At 47.8% G+C, this 20,351-nt stretch overlaps 1 protein-coding gene across 11 annotated transcripts in view; it reads left to right on the plus strand.

The window, feature by feature from the left end:
• Nucleotides 1-20,351, plus strand: part of LOC147639861 (uncharacterized) — a 168,933-nt gene that overhangs the window by 11,326 nt on the left and 137,256 nt on the right. For 10 of the 11 annotated variants that reach the window (XM_086774803.1, XM_086774780.1, XM_086774789.1 and 7 more), the window contains exons 2-5: nucleotides 9,087-9,321; nucleotides 9,408-9,678; nucleotides 18,012-18,110; nucleotides 18,214-18,416. In XM_086774803.1, coding sequence (XP_086630929.1) covers nucleotides 9,087-9,321; nucleotides 9,408-9,678; nucleotides 18,012-18,110; nucleotides 18,214-18,416 — 808 coding nt within the window. The remainder of the gene's footprint in view (nucleotides 1-9,086; nucleotides 9,322-9,407; nucleotides 9,679-18,011; nucleotides 18,111-18,213; nucleotides 18,417-20,351) is intronic. The other variant, XM_086774774.1, reaches the window with a different exon arrangement.

The following is a 20,351-nucleotide window of genomic DNA, read 5'->3' on the forward strand; positions in this document are numbered from 1 at the left end:
AGAAAAGGGAAAGATAGCATTTTATAGAGAAGGGAGGGTGGTCATCGTGGAGCGACGCTCTACATGACAGTGCGAGACCTATGGGACCAAATTAAAGCTGGCAGCCTGGAACTGCAATGGATCCCTCAGACTTGATGTAGGTGCCTTTGAGGACAGCTTTAGAGATAGAGATATAGTCTTCTACTCGGAGACTCACCAGGCTCCTGGTCAGATGATGCCACAGGTGACAGGATACAGATGGGAGACAGCTTGCAGAGTAGGGACGAGATCGGTACACAGTAGTAGAGGATCAGGAGGGGTGGCAGTTCTTTTCAGGGAGGAGCTGCAACCGCTTCTACACATCGTTCGGAGAGATGATCAAGCCAGATATATGTGGGTGAGACTGAGGGCCGACACAGGCAGATTCCTGTATATTGCCATATGCTATTTTGCTCCTAGTACATCGACATATGCAGCACCTAGAGGGCAGTCTCCTTTCTCTGTGCTAGATGATGACATATGGGAGTTCTCTAGGGATGGAGACATCATCCTGTTAGGGGACTTTAATGCCCGGACGGGCAACCGCCAGACAGCCTTTTATGATACCTCGGAGGAGACGCTGAGAGAGCTGGACACTCTGGATATGGGATTAGACAGACGCTCACAGGATGTGGAGTGCACAGAGTATGGGAGATATTTGGTAGATATGGGGACTGCACATGGGTTGGCCATACTTAATGGCTTGCAGAGGTTTCCGTCAGCAGCTGGATTTACTTGCTTTCCACATAGACATGGTGCTAGCACAGTGGATTATGTTATGGCTATGCCCAGCTTTGTTTCATGCATTGAGGACTTCACAGTTGGATCTCGGCCCATTGGGGTAGTAGTGGATCATGCATTGTTGACATTGACTATCTATTTTCACTTTACCACAGCTCAGAGGACACGAGGGGCAGATCACACTCGATATACTTTTACCTCAGAGACTGATGCTGTCTACACAGATGGGATTTATAAACGTCTGTACACAGAGGAGCCAGGGAGACCTTTGGAGGAGTTGACCCATATACTGACAGAGACTTTACATGATGCAGCGAGAGAGGCATATCCACATACTCAGCCTGGACAGAGACAGCGTTCTAGATGTATGCCCCAGAACAGCTGGTATGATGAGGAGTGCAGAGAGACCAGAGCCCGACTGCAGCGGGAGGTTGCTTTGGGAGTCACTACTCACCGACAGTCACGTATTGCCTTCCGACGTCTTGTGCGAAGGAAGAAGCGGGCCGGCCTTGCTCAGCTAGAGCAAGAATTATACCAGCTGTTCTTGAGCCAGGACTCGAGGGAGGCTTGGCGTCTGTTTCATGAGTCCTCCCCTGCTTTGGCCATCACTTCTACAGAGGTCTGGGGTAGTTATGCAGCATCTCTATATACAGTTCCTGGACAGACACCTTTTCCTGACCCGCCAGCACCATGCCCACAGACATGTACTTTCTTTACCGCAGAGATGGTAAGGAAGGCCATTGATAGGATGAAGACTGGGAGAGCATATGATCATGATGGATTGGTCGCTGAGCACTTTATTCATGCGAGAGACATGCTGGCAGAGCTTCTAGCAGTGATGTTCAATCGTGCTATGTGCGAAAGACTTGGAGTAGGTCCACCATCGTGCCTATCTTCAAGTCAGGGGACCCTATGGAGCCAGGGAATTATCGCACTATTATGATTGGTCACACACTAGCACGATTATATGCATCCATTCTTGAGCAGCAGTTGAGTAGATGGGCAGAGAGAGTTGGCATTCGAGCAGAGGGACAGGCAGGGTTCAGGAGAGGTTTCTCTACTCTTGACCACATCTTGACTCTCCGGGCCATTATTGAGGAGGGCAGGTCGCATGGGCGACGGATTTATTGTAGCTTTGTGGACTTCCGCAAAGCATTTGATACAGTGCCCAGAGCCAGATTGATGAGGCGATTACAGGAGATGGGGGTACCCACAGAGCTCATATGGGGGATTATGGCTTTATATAGATCAGTTGCAGGACAGGTACGCACCCCAGAGGGGGTCTCTACTTTGGTTCACTCCACTATAGGAGTGAAGCAAGGTTGCCCGTTATCTCCTTCACTGTTTGGTATGTATGTGGATGAGGCTTCTGACTACATTGAGAGATTGGGGGACAGAGGAGCCCAGCTAGCAGGTACATGGATCCCACTATTGTTATATGCTGATGATATTGTGTTGATCTCTGATTCCCCTGAGGGTATGCAGCGTCATCTGGATGCTTTACATGAGTTTGCACATGATAGTGGATTGTCTGTCAACCTTGGCAAAACCAAGGTTATGGTGTTTAACACCGCGCCACAGTGGGTTAGGCGATCAGCTTCCACATTTACATATGGGCAAGAGATTGTGGAGTATACAGATGCATATACATATCTTGGGGTAGTATTCAGTGGGCCAGTGTTTTCGATGAGGAGAGCAGCAGAGACTAGATTGACTAGAGCACATGCAGCCCTGGGTGGTTTGGAGAGGATGTGTTCGCAGGTTCAGTTTCAGGAACCTCGAACGAAACTTTGGCTTTTTGACACTCTAGTGACATCAGCTATGCTTTATGGAGTGCAGATATGGGGACCTTCAGTGGGCCATCATAGCGCAGGCGGGTGGAGAGGTATGGAGAGGCCTTTGGTATCTATGATTGCTAGGATTATAAGAGCCAAGGCCGTGGTACCTCATGAGATTATTCGAGCAGAGCTGGCGGCTGCCCCTCTGGTGATTGAGGCTCTTACGAGATCAGTCTCCTACATACATGGCTTGTGGGATCTCCCCCGAGACAGATATGCACGCCTCGCCCTGGAGTCCTCCCGACAGTTAGCTTTACAGGGAGACACGGCTTGTTGGTATGGACAGATGACATCTTGGTTCCAGGCACATGGTTTTAGCATGGACAGATTGCCTCCCTTCCAGTATTCTCTGGAGGCACCCTCTCTCACTCTCACACGGACAGAGATTACCAGACTCATCCGTCAGGATTTAGTTCAGCTGGACATTAGGAGGACATGGATACAACCGACTGAGGAGCTGGGCACGAAGATGGCTTTCTACAGAGAGCATTTTCTTCAGCTCACAGCAGATGGTTTTGTGATCAGACCCAGTTACATGGATGTACACTTGTCTCATGCAGTACGATGTGCTATTGGTCAGATTCGCACATCCTCACACCAGCTTGAGATTGAGATTGGCCGATATAGAGGTATACCAGCTGAGGCCAGGATATGCCGAGTATGCCATGGGGAGCCAGAGACAGAGCTGCATTATATATGCCATTGTACTACATACTATGAGATACGTGGTCGTTTCCATTGTTTATTCAGAGAGGGTTTTGGACCACTTTCCAGAGTCATGGGGTTCCAGGACCAGAGGTGTTTGGGATTGTTCTTGCTTGAGCTGCGGAGACATAGAGATAGCCTGCTTAGGCACACAGAGAGCCAGACTCAGAGGCACATTACAGATTTCTTTAGTCCAGCCATCACTGTGCCAGATGGACCACAGCAGCAGCAGGACATGGATACCGCCCACACCAGGGGTACACTGATTGATCGTGCGATTGAGCTTGGGTGGTCCAGACGCCCACGACTACGGAGGGGGGCATCCCAGCATAGACGGAGGTTGCAGCGGCAGATTCGGATTATTCTTGCGAGGCATGCGGGACACCCAGTCAGGGTGCTGACCACAGAGGATATTGAGGAGATCCGCCAGTGTCCGATGCGGCACATACTATGAGATGGAGGCACCTCCATAGTGTACCCCTCCGTCCCACATGATATTGTATCCCTTCACTATATTCCACTCACCTCCATAGCGTACCCCCCCCCCCCCCCCTCGCTATATTCCAGTTCCAGTTTCATTTTCTAGGTACCAGTAGTATCATCTTTATTTTTCATTTTTCTGGGTTTTTTTATCCAGACATTGTATCAGATCCACCATGATGTAACTTTTGGTCTCATAGGTCATTATGGCCTTTTGAAGACGTTAATATAACATTTCATTTCATTTCATTTCTCTCTCTCTCTCTCTCTCTCTCTCTCTCTCTCACACACACACACACACACACACACACACACACACACACGCACACACACACTTAGAAGGGGATGAACAGAGAAGAGAATCGAAAGGCAAAAGATGACGAGTGATGCTGCAGATTACACATGCAGTCGCACAGCAATCGCCGTACAGACCCTCTAGGCTCTCTCTCTCTCTCTCGAGGCACCTCCATAGTGTACCCCCCCGTCCCACATGATATTGTATCCCCTCACTGTACTCCACTCACCTCCATAGCGTACCACCCCCCCTCACTATATTCACACCCTATAAGGGTTTCTGTTTACCTTCTAGTTCCAGTTTCATTTTCTAGGTGCTAGTAGTATCATCTTTATTTTTCATTTTCTGGTTTTTTATCCAGACGTTGTATCAGATCCACCATGATGTAACTTTTTGGTCTCATAGGTCATTATGGCCTTTTGAAGACGTTGTCAGGCGAAAATTTGAAAGGTGTTTTGGGCTTGTGTACATATGGAATGCATGGCATGTGTGAAGCTTTGCCCTGGAATGTCCTGGGGCAGATGTACAGGGTGGATGGTTTGGTAGTGGGTTTGTGCAGGTTTGTCCGGAGTGTGGTCCGCTGGAGGTGGTATCAGCTGTTCGGCTGCTTTGTTTGTGTACGCGTCCCAAATAAATGGACACTGGTAGGTTGTATTCGAAGGTGCAGAGAGCATGTGGGCGTTTAGTTGTTGGGATGCTAATTGAATGGTGCATTTGATGGTTTTGGAAGGGGAAGCAAAAAGGAAAGTAATGGATGTGTAAATGGTAAGGAGGAATGTGGTGTAAGAAAATTAGAAAAAAGGTCGAAGGCAAGCTGGCGGGTTCTTCTGGAAGGTGTGTAAAGCTGGCGAGGAGCTGTAGCCAGGGGACGTCAACAAAGGAGGCCGCCTTTGTGGCTAGCGGTGGGGCGCAAAGGTTAACTAGGTGAGAGGGAGCAGGGTCCTTGGTTTTTGATGGGCAAGTAGTGGCTAGCGACGTGGAGGGAGATGTGACAGCTGGCGGCGACAGAGGAGCTGGCGAGACAGGCTTGAAGTGGATTGCGGTGGCTGGTAGCTAAAGAGAGTCGAGGACGGAGGGGTTGGTGACGGGCTGGGAGAGAGCCGCCTAGGAGGTATTGTTGCAGCTGTTGGCGATGGGATGTGAGCCGCCTCTGGCAACTAGAGAAAGGTTGCGTTGGTCATAAGGAGCAGCTGGTGCACTGGTGGTTGAGTTGGCGGCGGCTGGGGAGCGCAGGAGAGCGGCCGCAAAGCAGAGGAATGAGAGAGGTGCTCTTGCTGGGAGGCCGCCGCTGAAGCTGGTAGCACAGAGGCGCAAAGGAAAAGTTGAGGGTTGCTGGTGGGGCGCACTCTGAAGAGAGAGAGAGTGGCCGGGTTCTTTCTGGTGTGGCTGGCGCAGCCACGAACGCTACTGGTGGCTGGTCGTTTCGTGTATGGTTGCCGTCAGGAGAGAGAGTGCAGTGCAGAGAAGTGTTGATGGGTCCGTAAGTTGGGCTATAGAACCCCAAATTTGCTGTGCAGTGCTGCATCCCCATAAACAATGTTGTACAGTCTCAGAATAAATCTGCTGCACATCTAGGAGGCAGGAAGGTGCTACACCGAAAACCGATCTCCATTGATTGGTGGGGAGACCACCATGCAATAATAACCAAAAGAAATGAGAGATCTGGCTCGTTCTGTATGAGTGCCAAAGTCTGTGCCAATATCTGCGCTGTATCACTAGAGAAATATGATAGATCTCCCAATGAGGCCTGAGAGTAGGGATCCTATGTATTTGTCGAGTTAGGAGAAGCCTGGCATTCCGGATGGTGAGACTGAAAAAAGGAAGGCTTTTCAAAGGATCGAAGGCATCAATCCACTCCCACTCTCCTGGATTCCACTGAAGATATCTGATAGGATTGCCACCATATAACCACAAACACCAAGAGCCATGAGTCACTATCTGAGGAGAAGGGTCAATGAACCAATGCTTCCCCGAATGACCAACAATCCTCACTGGACTAAGCCTAGTATTTGGGATGATCTCCTCCATACTAGATCTCCTCAATCTCTCTCTAGGCATGATAGAGTAAATGATGCAATCTGTAGTCTCCTAGCCCAGGAGAGTAATGACCTGCAGAGGTATGCCTATCCTTGAAAAACTCCCATCCAACTTGGATGATAGTCTCCATGAAAGGTCCCAGAGAGCCACTCATGCGGAATAGCTGCATCAATCTGATCAATACGAATGTGAGAGCCCCTAAGATGCTGAATGGATGCAGCTCTTCGACCCTCTGAAAGACTCTTAAAGGTCTTCCAAACAAGAACTGTTTATGCACATCTCTCCCATCCTCGACCACTGCATATAACGAGATGCACCAAGTGGCTGACTGGCCTCATCCCTGATGAGCTCGTTCCACATAATAGGTTGTCAGTGAGCCTCGTCCAAAGACCTAGGAAGCCTTTGTCGCAAAAAAGATCTCATGCTTCTCCATGCTCTGACAATGGCTACAATAAGAGGGGAAGATGGTGCCGTGCTATCAGCCTCTGTGAACAAAAATCGTGTGCTGGGCATCCAGTCTCTCTCGACCCAGGATGTATATCTGGAAATCTGAGACAAGAAAAAATCCTTCCAAGACTCGGTGCTTGGTAGGAAATCTCTGACCACAAGTTTGCAGAGCAACGCCCTGCACTGAACATCTGGATCAATAATATTCAAGCCCCCCTCTCGTTTGGGCTGAATAACTGTAAGCCAAGCTACCTTGGCACGAGTGTCTGAGGTGCCATCCAAACCTGACCAGAGAAAATTGCGGATCAATCTCTGCAATTGACCAATGCACGCACGAGAGAAGCACCAACAAGAGGCAATAAACCAAGCTGAGGCAAGCAATACCTGATTAGCCACGAAAGCTCTGGAAGCTAAATCTAATCTCCTGGAGCTCCAATGAAGGAGCTTCTTCTGGATACTCGCAAGTACTGGAGCAAGCTGTTGTGCAGGAGAAATATCAATCCCAACCTGGCATCCCAAATATCTAGTAGTGCATCCTCTACTGATCCAAGTAAAACCAAGCTCTGCACCCCAAGAAACTCTCGGTGAATCACTAACCCAAAAACCAACAGATATGTGCCAATTAATGAGTGCCCTTGCTGCCAAATAGAACTCCTCTAGTGCTACCTAGAAAGAACATAAGCATATATGTGAAGCCTAGAAAGAACATGGCTATGTCATCAGCTAACTCAAAGTCAACCAATTCCTCTTGACTACGAAGAGGCAACCTCAATCCAAAAATACTAGCAATGGAGCGGAGAAAGATGCTCATGGCCTCTGCAACTATGATATATAATAATGGGGCTAAAGGGCAACCCTGTCATACTGCGCGAGAAATCTGAAACCGCTCTCCTCTATCACCACAAGCGAGCACTCTACTGTGGGCATCATGATACATGCATGAAACTCCCTTGAAATGCGAATGTGCAACATCATCCTCAAGGGTGCAATCATCCTATAACTGTAATGTAGCATCCTCCTGTGAGGGATCCAAATCCTGTGCCTGTGCAAAGCCTCATCCTCCAAAGAAGGATCAACATTCTGTAAGGCAAGAGCTGCATAAGGGTTGGGGTGCTCCACTAGGGGTGTAGGTGAAGGGGCAGGTACGGGGTCCGAGGGTGCTTGCCATCCCTGACCACAACCCAACGTTGTGTGATCTTCTTTGGCATAGGATCAATTGGAGTCTAGGCAGCTGTAGATGGGTGGGACCACGCTGCCTCCTAGCATGGCCCCTCGATCTAGGACAATCTCTAGCAATGTGGCCTTGTCGACGACAAATTCGACACTGGTCAGGTCTGCTTGCAATCTCCATGCTCTGGCAGAAATGAGATCTGTCAGGTCTCTGAAGCATAATATGATCGTGAGTAATCGATGGATCAGGAACAAGCAAGAGTGGTGGTAACAGCCACGGAAGCTGAGGCGGGAGAGCTTGGAAGGACTGGTATCTCTAGAACCTGGCCAAAGGATGCCCCTGTGGAAGTTAAAAACTTCCAGTAGGACCGAGGAAGAGCAGGGAACCGCAGTGAGACCGGGGTAAGGCATTGATCCTCCGTCACTGGATCAAAGCCCACCTGGTACTGAAAGAAGAAAATATTCCTAGGACCACGAGGGAAGGGGCTGCCAGCCAAAACTTGAGAAGTAGCTTCTGAAGAATGAAAGTCCACCTGGAAGAAGCCTCGACCAAGCAAACGAGTATCCTGGAAGTGCACAATCAGCTCCGAAGGGAGAGCTGCTAGAAGCCATTCGCGGGCCTGCGAGAACAAGAGGGGTGGTAACCATAAACTCTCGCAACAAGGGTGGTTTGGACCTCAAGGTCAATGTCTTGCTGAAGAGAGGTGAGCTTGTCTTGTGAAAAATTGATGATTCTCCCGGCCAGTGGGGGTGATGCTGCTGAAATAAAAGGGAAACGCGAGTGGAGAAGGTGGGTGCAGCAAGGCGGAAGCAGAATGCAGGAGCAACAAAGGCGGGTGCAGAAGAAGGGGGGCAGAAGCGGGAGTAGAAGGGTGGGAGCAGCTGGGGCAGCAGAGGGGCAGGCGGGGGCTGCAGATGGGTTGGTGGGGGCAGCAGTGGGGCAGGCGGGGGCAGGAAACAGCAGCGCAAGCTCACCTCTCTGAGCCAAGTGGAAGCTTTTTCAAAACAGGCTCCTCTGCTTCTGATATTTAATATTTAATAAAAAACAGCGAGTTCTCACCCCAAAAATCTGGTTATTTGCTTTGATTGAACCGGGAGTTGAATATGAAGGAAATGGGGTGTTTATATCATATTTGTGGTCACTTTTTGACTGAGTAGTTATTTTGATGTTTCCTGTGTCAATGTTTTGAGAACAACTTGCTCTTCCATGATTACTTGATTGATTATAAAAAATGAATGTGTCTAGGTAAGTAGACCACATTAAACAATACCGCTGCTTGAAATGCATTTTTTGATGGTTATTACATGACAGTACTTTCTAGGTGTTAATTTGCAGTATTTTTTCCCTTTGACAGCTCTTCAAGACATTTGTGAGTATAATGATATAACTGAAGATCAGTTGATATGTGCTCCTGAGACCATTACAAGCATGGAGATGTTTATGCAGGGTGTTCCTCAGATATGCTGCATGTCCTTTTTCCCGAATCTTGTCTCCCTCTCACTGGTCCAACAGAATATTCCCTCCATTGAGGGTCTTCATAACTGCCCATGTTTACAAATCCTCCGTTTAAATGAGAACATTATCGAAAGGTGGCGTTCTAACCAGCATGCGATGTTTCAAAATGTAAACAGTGAGATTTAGCTGCACTGAAGCTTAATGCTGCATTAAAGTGCAGGCTTGATGGGCTTCAGAATTGCACAAGGCTGGTGGAGCTTTACTTGCATAGCAACAAGATACAGCACATCAAGAACCTTTCTCATCTCACAGCTCTTGAGGTTCTTTGGCTGGCTAATAATGCTATAAACCAGATTGAGGGGCTGGGACATTGTGTGCGGCTGAAGGAACTCAATGTGGCTCAAAATCCTATCAATCAACTTGGAGAGGTCTCAAACCTGAAGTCATTGGAAAAGCTGAATGCTGCTGCAACAAATGTAGGATCATTCAAGGTCAGTTTGTTCCATTCTTGTGCTACATGTTGTAGTTCCTTTTGTTTTCAAATATAGCTGTAACTCAGGCAGCACAGGAGTGTGCCCATCTTGTTGTCCGATGTCCAGTTGACAAGTGCCAGCCATCCACCATCAGAAAACATGACAAGTGACACACCAAGATGGTGATCCATTGATGGAAGTACCTACAACCAAGATGGTAATCCATCGATGGAAGTACCTACAACCAACCTCTTCATTGGCTACTTGTGCTCCGTGGAAGTACCTACCTACAACCAACCTCTTCATTGGCTATGCGCGCTCTGTGGGCAATTACTAGGTCTTTCTCTTACCTTGGAGGACTGCCACTTGCACACCATCAGCAAGTGGGTGGTGTGACCCTAATACTGACAATTAGTAGTAGGTTGAACAATGGAATCACACTCCTCATTCAGTGCCGGCGGGCACTTTTATGCCCCAAACATTGTACCTACTCACTGTGGACAGACCACTTGTATAAATGAGCAACCTTAGGACTGCCGAGGGATCATTCAGTTTTAGTGAATCAATGCAATTGTTCTTATTCTTCATTGTCTGTGTTTTGTGTATGTCTCTTCTCGTCAAGTGTTCTATTGATGTGTCATCTTGCCAATTGCAATTTGCGACTATCTCTTGGGTACACGTTAAGCAGAGTGTCTTGTTAGAGTTGTGTGAGTGTAGTGCAGCGGGAAGGTGTAGCCGCACGCCCCCTAGTCAAGTAGCAACTCTTTTCTAGGACAGGTGTTCCTCTTCAGGTTATGGGTCTCTCCTTGCCTAGGGAGGATGATGTACCAGTCTTTTTTTCTGTACAAGATGGATGGCAGCTGGAGAGATGTGATGTGCAGGATCTTTGTGAGGGCCCCCAGATTCGTCCAGTGAGAGTTGTTGGCAGGTTAGGGAAGCACGTCTTTGTTGAACCCCCCCCCCCCCCCCCCCCCCCCGGGATGATCACAGAGAGTGTTAGCCTTTGGTTGTATGGTGGTTGCCCTATATTACATTTGCATTGGGACCCCAGTAAGTGGGAGTGGAAGGATGCTTGTAACCCTTTGAAAAGCATGCCTTTTTTCAGTTATACGATGCGGAATGCCAGACATCTTATCTTGGGACACATTCAGAGTGTCCCTACTCTTAGACCCCATTGGCAGTCTTACGGCATTTCGACTGACATTCAGAGGGTATTTTGGTAGAGATTGTGGCATTCTTTTAGGAAGCCACATATTTCCTCCTTTATCTGGGTTTCCCTTCATGGTGGTCTGGCCACCAATTAGTGGAGGTCTGTTACTGGTGCTTGCCTAGCATGCCCTAGATGTGCAGGAGTTTCGGAGTTTATCATTGTTTATGGGAATGCAGTGAAGCACAGAGGGTTTGGTCTACGATTGCACAGCTCTTTGGTAGGATTAAGAGGGATGCTATCATTTCTTTTGGCTCTATCATTTGGTTGACACAGTCTGGGCCTCATCTGAGATTCGAGGGGACTGACAGGAGCTTGGCCATTATGGTTAGGCAAGGAGTTGCTCGGCAGTGTTGTCTTCAAGATTTGCCACTTTCACACTTTGTCCCTTGGGCACAGAGGTTAGACAGCTCTTGGGAGATTATTGCTAGCATCTAAGCCTGGAATATCTAGAAGGCTAGATGCACTGGGGCCATTGAGGGTACTCCTGTTCTTGTTTCTCAGTGTCTTTGCAGGATTTGGAGTGATATTATTCACACGATTATGGCTACCTGGGCCAGAATCTAGGGATCTTCGAGGGCTGCGAAGAGGAAGAGCGGCCAGTTTATGAGAGAGTGGGACATCGGTATCTTTTTCACACCCTTTCATTCGGGACCCTATTGGCAGCATAGGGTTCCTGATTGGTTGAGATCTCCACCTTGCTTGGTGTGAAATCTCCATTTTGTAAAATTTTTTCATACTTAATAGAAGTCTCCTTTCTGGAAAAAGTAGCAACTCTTGGAGGCATACTGCCATAGAGTGAATGCGTGACACAATCTGGTGTCATAGACTCTAGTGTGTCGGGCAACAAGGTCTGCTACAAGCACGTTAAAATTTGGAGATCCTGCCAAGGAACTCTCAATAATCAGGAGTTTCTCGTTTGTTCTAGTTAGAGGAAAGCCCCTTGTCAATTCGTTGTTACAATCGTAGGAATTTTATTCCTTCTCAGTCGCCCTCCTCCACCCTTACCCTTACCTCCACTCATGGCCGATGCAAATCTGGCCGGAACTGACCCTTGGTGAGGGTGTTGGGGCGTGTGAATTTCAAGCTGCCAATCTTCAAAGGAACTGCTAGAGAGGATGTGCCGATGACTATGTGCGGGGCTTCATGGCCATGTGTAGAAGTAGAGGGTTGGATAGGGAAGATGCCTATGTGGTACTCTTTCCTTCCACATTGGAGGGGTTAGGTGGTTCAGTCAGTTTTCGGACATTGCCAACCGGACAATGCTCCTTGAATGACACCTTCTCTAGAACCTTCCGTCCAAGCATTCATGAGGAGCAGGTGTTGTGGGATCTCGACCACTTGAAGCTGCTTCCCGGTGAAACAGTCTTTGAGCTCATGACATAGGAAATTGTCCTGGTGGCCCGCTTGCCCACCCATCTAGGTGACTCCATGGTGCGTCAGCGGGTGAACTAGGCTCTTCCTCACACCACTCAACCATCTAGGTGACTTCATAGTGCATTAGTGGGTGAACTAGGCTCTTCCTCGCACCACTCAACAAAAGATCCTGAGGAGCGGGTGTTGTAGGACCTCCACCACTTGAAGCTGCTTCCCGGTGAAACAGTCTTCGAGCTCATGACGCGCGATTGCTGTGGTGGCCGCTTGCCTGCCCATCTAGGTGACTTCATGATGTGTTAGTGGGTGAACCAGGCTTTACCTTGCACCACTCAACAAAAGATCCTGGAGAGCATGAGGCTTGGTGCCACCTTGCGGGAGTTTATCAAGAACTTGCCGCTCAACTCCAAAATACACGGCTTGTGTTCAAAGGTGATGACAACATAGGGGCTGGCACTCCAAGGTCCCACTGCCACTGCCAATGACATAGTGACCACGCTTCAAATGGACTTGGAAGCTCTCAAGCTCCAGAAGGCCCACAAGGAAGATCATCTCAAGCGTGAGCTAGAAGCTCTTAAGCTCCAAAAGGTTCAACAAGAAGAGGGTAGTCTTGCCTAGCCCCGGAAAGAGAGAGAAGGGCTCAAGGCTTAACAACAAGAAGCCAAAAGAACAATTTGTCGTGGCATTTGTTTAGTTGTCGGTCGCACTCCACATGAGTGTTGTTACATATCTAGTGCTAAGCCTTGGATTAGTGGCCTAATCCGGACAGGTTAGGAGGGCCCCCATCATTTTATCGAAGAGGAGGGTGTGGACGTTGTGAGCGCGACCTCAAGCTTCCCCCCCCCTCTGCGTTTGTTGCTTGTCTGCACGCCATCCCCCTCTGCGTTTTGTGCCCCCCCCCACCCCCCCCCCTTCCTTCTTCTCGCTGCCCTTGCTCCCCCACTTATCTCTCCGCCTAGCCAACGCGCGCTCCCTGGCTCCCCCGCTTCTCCCCCATATGCGCCCTTGCCTCTTTGCGAGCCCCTTTACCCCCCACCCGGCCCCCTCCTGCCTATCCACTTGAGCTCTCCCCCCCTCTCCTCGCTCCGCCCCCCTTCACCTTCTTTCTGCTCCTCTTCCTGCTCTCCCCCCCCCCCCCCCCCCCCCCCTCTTGCGTTAGCTCCCTCCCCTCCCTCCCCCATCCGCCTGTGCCCCCCTGCCTTTCCCCCCTTTTTTTTCCTCAGCCCGCTCCCTCCCTCTTCTTTGTGGCATTGTCCCCCCCCCCCCCCCCCCCCCCCCCCCCCCCCCCCTATTGTTCTTCCCCGCCTTCCGCTTCTCCTTTCCCTTGCAGCCTCTCCTCTGTCCCCTCATCCCCCCCTTTGCCTACAGGCAGTTCTCTTAGTTTAGGGTTTTTATTTATTCGGCAAGTCTCGGCTTCATTTTGGTCTTCACCCCTCAGGAGGACTCCATGGCAGCAGCTAGCTACTCCGTCCTTACCGAGGCCGCTGTTACTTGCTTATCTTTTTCAGAAGAGGATCTCTAGCTCCTCGCTACGACAGTTGCGTCATTGGAGGCATCGACATGGTATGCAAGATTGTCGGTAGCTGCCCAACATGCAGACAACTCAGGGATCTTTTGTAGGCCAGTCTCATCGGTGAGCCTGCAAAGATTACAAACATTCATCCTTTGGGATGTGGCTACTATCAAGTTGAGTTCGACTCGCCAAAACAGTGTCAGACTGAGTCATGCAGCTCAGCCCCGTTGCATTGCGTACGGCCCATGCCTCCTTTGCAATATGGTGGCAGGACGGCTTTGACCCTGCGTTTGATCCTCTCGCTGGTGTGTCGGGATTCCCAGTGACAGTTTGCTTCCCAGGCCTTACGAAGGAATACCTTCCTCTTCTCCTTGTGATTGGTGGTGCCATCGGGAGAGTGATGGGATACCCCCCCCAAAAAAAAACTCCTACCTCAACTCTTGCACGGGCAGTTGGGATATCATCTCTTTGCATTTGTGTTGCCTCAGCGGATTCTGTGCCTCATGTTATATCCATTCCATGCCTGCGGGGGGGCGAACATATTCTTCAGCGTGTGGAGTACTATGGCCTTCCAGGCCAATACTTCATCTGTAGACAGATGGAATATCTAGGCCGAGCTTGCCCTCGGCGTCAGTCTAGGAGACCACCTCCCGTGGTCCCCCCCTCGGGCAGGATCCCGATTAGATCTTCACCAGGGGGTAGAGAGAGAGGCAGGTTCTCAAGTAGCAGATTACTAGGTCAGAGGATTGACACCAGTTGGGAGATTGTTGCCAGTATTACAACATGGCAGATCTGGAGAGCTAGATGCACGGGGGCTGTTGAGGGTGTCTAGATTTTTGGGTCTCAATGCATTAGTACTATATGGGGTGACATCATCCATACTCTCATGACTACTTGGGCTCGTATTCAGGGGTCCTCTTGTTATGTGCAAGCAAAGCGCGTTATATTGATGAGGGAGTGGGACCATGGCATTTTCTTTTCCTCTAATTCCACATGTCTCTCATGGCATCATGATGCTCCTCAGTGGTTGAAATCACCTTACATATTGGGGTGATTCTATTCTTATCCGGCTTACAGCCGTGATTTTTGTTTGTCTTTTTCATACTTAATAGAAGTCTCTTTCTTGGAAAAAAAAAGAGGATGATTATTGAAGTGACAACAAGTAAGCATGGCAGAGGGAGTCGAGGATAGGAGAGGCAGGTAGAGGAGGTGAGGGTCACCACTAGCAGCCATGCAAACCACATAGGCCACAACAACGGAACAACACCCATGAATCGCCACCAACAAGGGAGCCTACCCGTGAGAGCACCCGACAATACCCCATTCATAAGAACACTAGTGTGGTGACTAAGCCCTATAGGAGCAGCATTGTAGAACTCCATTACTGATGACAAAATCCGAGAAACAGAGAAAACACAACGAGCCCTTGACCAGATGGGCTAGGGTGGAGATGGAATCTTTCCCCGGCAAGATCACCATTTTTTTGTGTACCTTAGCAGACCTTGCTGCTTGGCACACTAGGGTTTGTGACACCAATCTTATGTTGTGTCACGGGGTCACTCTATGGTAGTATGCCTTCGGGAGTTGCTACTTGACTAGGGACACATGTGGCTACGTTGCCATGCTCCTTTACGCACTCACAGAACTCTGGCAAGACACTATGCCCAAGACTAGATAGTGACATGAGAAATGAAATGATATATTAATGTCTCTAAGAGGCCATAGTGGCCTATGAGACCAAAACTAAGAGTACATCTGAAGTTGGTGTCTCATCAAAGAGAACAACTAACTGAGAGAGATAATCAGCAAGATGACTCAAGAGACAGTACAGAACATGAAGAGTGAAACACTAACACTTGAACTCATTAAAAGTCTCTCTCTCTCTCTCTCTCTCTCTCTCTCTCTCTCTCTCTCTCGCTCTCTCGCACGCGCGTGCAATCTCATAGTTACATGCTTATACAAGTAGTCATCCCACGGTAGGTGTACTGTTCGGCAATGAATAAGGCATGATTACTCAGCATTTTGCCGCTAATTGCCAATATGGTGGTGCTGTCCATGCAATTTGTTGGAATGCGCCACTCAGGGTAAAAAATAAGATGCCTTCATGAATATATAAGTGTAGGTGGGTTGGTGATTATTCCTCCTATAAATCTAAAATTATAGAAAATGGGGTGAATGTTTTCAAAAAATGCCTAAAATGTCCAAAATTGGGCGAATATTTTTTAAAACCCTTCAAAACAACTCAAATTTGGGCAAATGTTTTTATTGAAAATCCCCAAAAAATAGCCAATAGGCGAAGATTAGCCCTATTTTTTTCCTTGGCCCACTGATCCTAGTAAAAATGTGAGAAGTAGGTAGCCAATAGAGAGGGCTGCAAGTGGATGCTGGATGCCACTTGACTTGTTAGCTGAACACATGTCAGCTGAATTCCTGAACACTTGTCCGACAGTCTAGGGGGCTACGGTTCTCGTGGCTCTCCATTGGCTGCATTTTCACTATGAATCTTGGGATGTTGATCGCTCATCCGTGCCTCATGTTGTGGAAGTTGAAGTTTTTAGCCATAGGGTCCCTGCTGCCACGGTAGAAGCATCACATGGTTAAGGGAAATACCTAGCTCACAATCAACTAGACCATCTGCTAAGGGTCCATGTCATATGAGACCTAAAAGATGTTACATGTGATCCACGATCCCTAGGAGTCTTAGTGTCATTGTCTTTGGGATTGCCCAAAGGTGTAACAGGTTTGGTAGTAGATCCTACACATTTTCACTATGGATCGGACCCCCGCCCATATTTTTACGTGGGGCACAGTTGCTTGGGCCACTCACGCCGCGATCATCATGCCATATGAGGAGGAAGGTGGGGGACTAGCCCTTTAGGTCTCTCAGCTTAGTTTTTCTACAGTGACTAGCCCTTTAGGTCTCTCAGCTTAGTTTTTCTACAGTGCTAGTTCCAGCTTGTCCTACAGGCCACTGGACGCCAGGTTCTAGCCAGAGATGGGAGATTTGTAGCAGTATAGCTGCATGGCATATATGGAGAGCTCGATGCAGTGAAGACATCGAGGGCACCCTCACCCCGCCAGCGGAGTCTATTCGGAGCATTTGGCTCGATACCATTCATACTCTCCGTGGTTAGTGGGGGCAGCTACAGGGTGGCTCAGACCACATGCGGAAGTGCCAACGGGAGGCCTTCTTGAGGATCTATCGGCACGGTCTTTTTCTTACAGATAATTGTGTGGTGAGCCCACTTGGCATTATAGACCACTTCTATGGTTGTTTCCCCCTCCCCATTGTATGAGGTAGCCTTCTCCTCCTAGAGCGGCCAGTTAGAAGAGAAGACTGTCCTCCCCTTTTGTACATCTTGACTCTCATTTCCCATTTGAGGATGAGTTTGTGCTTTGCCATTTTGGTTGTTTTCTCGGTAACTAATACAAGGATCTTTTTCCCGGGAAAAAAAAAGATCTTTTTCCTTTGACAACCAACTAACAAAGTAAAGCCTTACACTGCACCTCAAGGTCAATGATGTGTTCAATCCTTCCTCTTGCTTAGGCACAGTAATGGTATCCGAAGCTACTCTTGCCCTAGTAAGTACAATGCCATATAATCCTAATCAAAGGAAGTCTCAAATAAACTGATGAAGCTATCCAATGCATCCCTTATGAGGGAGTGGGACCATGGCATTTTCTTTTCCTCTAGTCCCACAAGTCTCTCATGGCATCATGGTGCTCCTCAGTGGTTGAAATCACCTTACATATTGGGGTGATTCTTTTCCGGCTTACAGCCATGGTTTTTTTATGTCTTTTTCATACTTAATAGAAGTCTCTTTCTTGGAAAAAAAAAAAAGTAGTCTGTAATGAGCGTCTATTGGAGAAGGTATCATTGGAGTTTGTTGGCATGATACCCCTCCCTGCCCTGCGAGCTGCTATTCTCTAAAACTTTAGAGACAAGTGCTTTGGATTAAATAGTGGTCTCTTGAAGTGTCCACAATCTCTCTATGAGTGATAAGAGGCCCAAAACCTACTTGCCTTCAAACTAGTTTTACATCCTTGATACTGCATAAACCTTTACAATCCTCTACTGTTATGTTTCTGTGCCTCCTTAATACTTGATTCCATAACCTTATTTTTTCTTTTTGTATGTATTTTTTCAGCCAAATGTTTCTTGTAAGATGATTCACTTGAGCAAGGTAAAAGGAACGTGGTTATTTCTTTCTGAAAGGATGACAACTTGTTTGACTTTACCAGTGTCTGATGCTCTAGGAGATTGCCAAGTTGACAAAGCTAAGATTACTGAAGGATCTTCGATTTTTAGATTATCAGTGGGGTAAAAGCCCAATATCTTCACTTCACAATTATCAGGTTTGTAGTTCCTGTCATTAATAGCTGTTGATATGCTTAAAAGTGTGTATTAATAGTTAGTGGAAGTTATTGAGTCCGATTGGGTTTTTGATTGTCCATGCAGACCTATGTTCTCTTTCGATTGTCAAACTTACAAGTTTTGGACACAGAAATCATAACCGAGGAGGAGAAGCAAGCAGCAAAGACAACCTATACAAGAAAGCGTGTGTATTATAATATGTGCATCAAGTCACTGAGATACCGCAGGAATGACATCCTGAATGTCTCATCTCTAAAGGAATTTAAGCAAATGAACAGCTTGAAGAGGTGATTATCTTGTCTTGTCGTAATGTGTGTCATACAAAAATCTTAAAAGAAACTGTTTTACTTAAGGCGTGGATATGGTCGCCAAAGCTCAAGGGTTTCCAGCTATGTCATGGAACACAGGTTTCTGCTGAAGAATACTTTGTGCTGATAGCAATGCTGAGAGGCTCGCAAAGTAGTCGAGGCTAGGATATCATTATTTTGAGACGGGGAATGCAAGGTGTTGATGCCAAAACTAGTTGTTTAAAGGCTCGCTGCATTGGAGAAACAGATAGAGAAGAGATAACACCCCCATATAAATCCATTCTTTTTTACAGCACTATTATGGCCCTCTTTTGGTGAAGAAGTCGTGCTTGCTGGAAAAAAAACAAAAAAATCAACCTAAAAAATGGGCAGTTTGTTTCTTGCTGTGAGGCTTTGTAAAACTTTCAAAACATTCATAGCTGAAAACGTTGCAGAGGTTTCTAACCCTTGCAACACATTCATTTGCTACTATGGCAGGGACTCCAGTTGGGAGGAAAGTAGAAATAAGCAGGTGTCTAGATGGGATAGGGGGCCTGCATTGTCTATGGTGTTGGATGGCCTTTAGAGTGGAGGAGAGGAGACTTATAGCAGGTCTTAGAGGGGACCAAAGGAGGATTTTACAGATTATTTCTACCAGAAAAGAGACTTCTATCAAGTATGAAAAAGTATACAAAAAGAAGATTTCAGACCAAACAAGGGGGAAATCCCAACCAATCAGGTACCTTGTGCTGCCAACAAGGTCCCATATGAGTGGGAGTGAAAAAGCTCCCACTTTCTCATAAGTTGGCAGTGCTTTCTCTTCGTAGCCTTCAAAGATCCTTGGATTCTGGCCCAAGTGGCCATGAGGTGTGGACTACATCAGTGCTACTTCTATGGTGGTAGTTGCATGGCCTCCCTGTAGTCTACCAATAACTAGGGGTACTCCTTGAAGACTTCCTCGTCCAACCAGTGGCTTTTTGAGTGCCTCGGTTTCTAAAACTATCTTCTGATTCTTTTACTCGAACCATGCTTCCACTTATGGAGAGGAATCTACTTAGGCTCGATGACTTCTGATTCGTTGAGATCACTTCAGGCTGTCCCTCATTCGGACCTCTTGTAATGATGATCCAACATACAACTTTTAACCATGAGACCTGGAAGACATCATGCATAGTCCGACTATTTGGCAACTTCAACTTCATGGAGACATCATTGAGCTTCTTTACAATAGGAAATGGGCCGAAACTTCAGAAAGAAATCTTGGGACACGCTTGCCCACTTGCTTTAACCGTTGTTTCATGATGCGGAGAAATACCCAATCTTCCTCGTAGTTGATATCTCTTCTAGACTTGTTGGCTTGCGTAGTGTATGCTTCCTGTGCTTTGGTTAGGTGCTCCTTTACTGACTCAATGATCTTGGAGAATATCTTTGTGGTCTTGTTGAATGATGGTGACACCATCCTCATAAGAAGAGACGAGAAATAGTGATCAAATGTTACCTCATATGGAGCCCTGCCAATAGTAGATGAGTGAGTGTCGTTTAGGATTGCCTCCACCAACATAAGGTATTGTTCCTATTATGACTGCTTGTCATGGCAATACGATTTGAGGACATCGAAGGGCAACTGATTGGATATCTTTGTCTGACTATGTGTTTGTGGGTGAAAACCACAAATTGGATACCAAAGGCGGCGAGGGAGGATTCTAGAGGGGTGGCCTCTAACACTCTCCTAGATCCCTAGCTCACAAAACACAAGGAGGAGGAGGGAGGCAAGGTGATGGAAAGGGCTCCAAAGGAAAACTCTCTCGAACCTCACACCAAGGCCCTGGACCGCACTCTTAGGGGAGCTCCTCCTCAACCCTCTTAGTGACACGCCAAGCCTAGTGGAGAAGAGAGTAGGGGCAAGCCCACACCTTTCCTTGCTCCTCCTTGCTT

Source organism: Cibotium barometz, chromosome 3, assembly GCF_041138505.1.
Source record: "Cibotium barometz isolate CiBa-2024 chromosome 3, ASM4113850v1, whole genome shotgun sequence".
Classification (NCBI taxonomy): domain Eukaryota; kingdom Viridiplantae; phylum Streptophyta; class Polypodiopsida; order Cyatheales; family Cibotiaceae; genus Cibotium; species Cibotium barometz.